Here is a 3,279-nt window from a genome sequence, read left to right on the forward strand (position 1 = left end):
TCCCCCTCTAGCCCTCCCTATCATCCAGGGCCTCTGGGTGGTAATTAATAAAGTTTAGTCATCAATTTGAAATAATGATATATCCAAGACTAACCATGTAAAATGTAATCTTCAAGATTCTTTTACATTAACTGTATTCTTTAATGTAAAATTTGAAATTTTAAAATTTGGTATGACAGTGACGAAAGAGAAAGAGTGAGAGAAAGAGAGAGTGAGAGAAAGAGAGAGGGAGAGAAGAAGAGAAAGAAAGAAAGAAAAAGAGAAAGAAGAGAGGGAATATGAAAACAAACTTTAACGAAACTTATGACAAGTCTAAACTTCTACGTTTTATCTCATTAATTATTTGTTCTTAACGATAAAAACATGACGTCATCTCTTAGTCGACCAAATTTTAGATTAAGTATTTTAAGATTAAAAGTGAATTTAGGATATTATATTTTTATATAATTTTTTCCGCGATTTATTTCCTATCCATGCATTTTTCATAAGAAGGCCTGCTGTTAATGTTCATGTTGTTAAATTTTTTATTTATTTTCCCTTTATGCGGTAAGCGTACCACACTAACTTTGCCTAATTGTGAGCCTCTCTCTCTCTCTCTCTCTCTCTCTCTCTGCTCTCTCTCTCTTTTTCTCTCTCTTTCTGAATATATGTATATGTATCATCTATCTGATGAAGCAATCACAAAATATGTTTTACTTAAAATTGTAGTTGAACAGTTCCTTTCATCCAAACTATATTTTAACCATATTTAAGAGTGTTTCGTATCTCTTCCATAGCATAAAAAAAAACTACTAAAATAGTAATTTTGTATCTAAAATTTTGATGGTACTAAACAAAGTAAAATACAACAACGACAACAAAGACGACGACGATATAATACAAACGACTTCCCTTATAAGCGAGGCATATTTGTCGTCAACAATTCACCATCAACAATTCACCATCAACAATTCACCCTCAACCATCAACAATTTCCCAGACAACGACAACACCAACAATATTGATATAGTATCAGATACTTTGCGTTTGTTTGACGTTGATACCTAAGAGATAAGAGCCTATGGTAGATTGAACCTCAATCATTAAACCGTGACGTGACACAGTTAAAATTATCGACAGAGAAACAGCATTAGCTAGTTTTATATATCTTCAAACATTCAAAAATCTTCAAAAGAAAAATGAAATTCGTACACATCTTAAGAATTATTATTTACATTCCGGCTGTCGTAACTAAGATGAATGCAAATCTAAATTTCGCTCTATCGCCAACATCCCCGTCTTTGGGCTCTACGTCATCGACATCATCTCCATCCTCATTGCAGGCCGTGACGTCATCAATGACGTCACTTTTCTCGGTGGTTTCGACGGAATTATCATCGTTATCATCAGCTTTATCATCAAACTCATCACAGTCTACCACATCACCAATTTCTTTACCATCATCTTCTTCATCATCATCATCTTCTTCTTCAACATCATCATTTTCATCATCTTTCATTCCGTCATCATCAATTCTACCACCACCATCAGCAGCAGCAGTAGCAGCAACAACCACATTCTTAGCAATCATCGACCGACAGACAAACGCACCAGCCTGTCCAAATGAGCCGACAGCCATCCAAGAAATTTCATCACACAAAGTGGAAAAGTGTGAGGTGGCCTGCGCTTACTACTGCCGCCTAAACAGCAACTGCACGTACTTCCGCTACTCTTCAGAGGAAGGCCACCATGCGAATTGCCGACTGTACGAGAGTGGAAATGTCACTGGAAGCAATTTGATTCCAGACTCAAACTCTACGTGCTTCCTCGTTAGTAGATGTTTTTAAAATGTTGTCTCAATCAATGAAGTTTCAAATACTAGCTTAGACAGGCAATACTGCGAAGTGTTAACCGGCCAATCCAATTGCTGAATACAAACCTCTTACTGGAGCAAAATCTAGAAAAATTAATTAATTTATGTTACGAGAGAAGTATGTGGTTTGATTTTATTGAGTGTAGAATGAGCAAGAGACCGTTTAATAGGCAGTCGCTGAAAAAACAAAGAAAGGCATCTAAATTCTTTTCTGGTATCAATAAATAATTAATTGCATTATTATGAGTGTAGCGATTGTTTTCAAAAATATTCCAATTAACCGGTTTCCATAGTACGTACGTATTTCTGGTAAGAGAATTTAAATATTTTAAAGTTAGTCTTCAACCTCCAAATTAATTTTAGTTTATTCAAATTTAAATGGTAAGGTGGAGCATTATTTAAATTGCGATCAAGGCTATCTTTCAATTTTGAAAATTATCCTCAACACAATTTTATAACCAAACGCTAGTGTGTATAAAATGACATCAACATTCAGCAGCATAGTTGAGACAAAATTTTTAAATTTTAAATAATTTAAATAAATTTCAGAAAGTGCTGGCCATAAATTCATCAACATCCTCACCATCAATAACAACATCATCATCATCATCGTCACCATCAACATCATCATCGTCACCATCATCATCATCAACAACATCGTCATCATCACCAACAACAATTGCTGCTGCTGATAATAGTAGAAATACTGATAGCACAACAGCAACAACAACAGCAACAACAACTATCACGGATACTACAAGCATTGTTACTGCAAAATTTTTTAATATTTTCACTGCAACTGCTACTATCAATGATAGAAAAACAATATCAAATACTAATGATACTACCGATGCAACTGATACTGCTGCTACAGATACAACTACTGTCATTACTGCCACTACAACCACTACCACTGCTAAAACTACTGCAGCGACTACCACTGCTACTGTGGCTACTGCCATAAGGACCACAACAAAATATACATATTACGACTGCGGTTTCGCTAACCCGTGTCCATACTCGCAGCCGGACTATCAAAAGTTCCAAACGATATTTTCTAACATGTACGTCTACTGCAAAAGTAACACCACAGCTGGGTGTGGTTATCTGACCTGCAGCTACAACGAAGTTTTCAACGAGACCAAGCAAACGTGTGTTAAACAATGGTAGAGAAGAGAAATGAGAAGGACATTGCGAAAAAGCAAAAAACAGTTAGTAGTAGTATTATTGGTAGTAGAAGTAGTCGTAGCAGTGTGCAGTCGTCGTCGCCGTCGTAGTAGTAGTAGTAGTAGTCAGACATAGATAGTAGCATCAACTTCAGTTTTAATGATTATTTAATTATTTATTGCCACAATTAAAGGCAATAGTGAAACAGTAGATAGATGAATTTATCAAAATTTCAAATGCTCCCAGTTTAGTTCTTGCAA

The 3,279-nt window shown here is 35.5% G+C and overlaps 1 protein-coding gene across 1 annotated transcript; it reads left to right on the top strand.

Annotated features, from left to right (window-relative positions):
• Positions 1-1,178: 1,178 nt before the first annotated feature.
• HELRODRAFT_176907 (hypothetical protein) lies at positions 1,179-3,022 on the top strand (the record flags this gene model as incomplete). Its single annotated transcript, XM_009025150.1, has 4 exons — positions 1,179-1,358; positions 1,581-1,808; positions 1,862-1,970; positions 2,586-3,022. 4 exons carry the CDS (start codon positions 1,179-1,181, stop codon positions 3,020-3,022), a joined length of 954 nt encoding a protein of 317 aa, XP_009023398.1.
• Between the last annotated feature and the right edge of the window lie 257 nt (positions 3,023-3,279).

The sequence above is a fragment of the Helobdella robusta genome (genome assembly GCF_000326865.2).
Source record: "Helobdella robusta unplaced genomic scaffold HELROscaffold_40, whole genome shotgun sequence".
Classification (NCBI taxonomy): Eukaryota; Metazoa; Annelida; class Clitellata; order Rhynchobdellida; family Glossiphoniidae; genus Helobdella; species Helobdella robusta.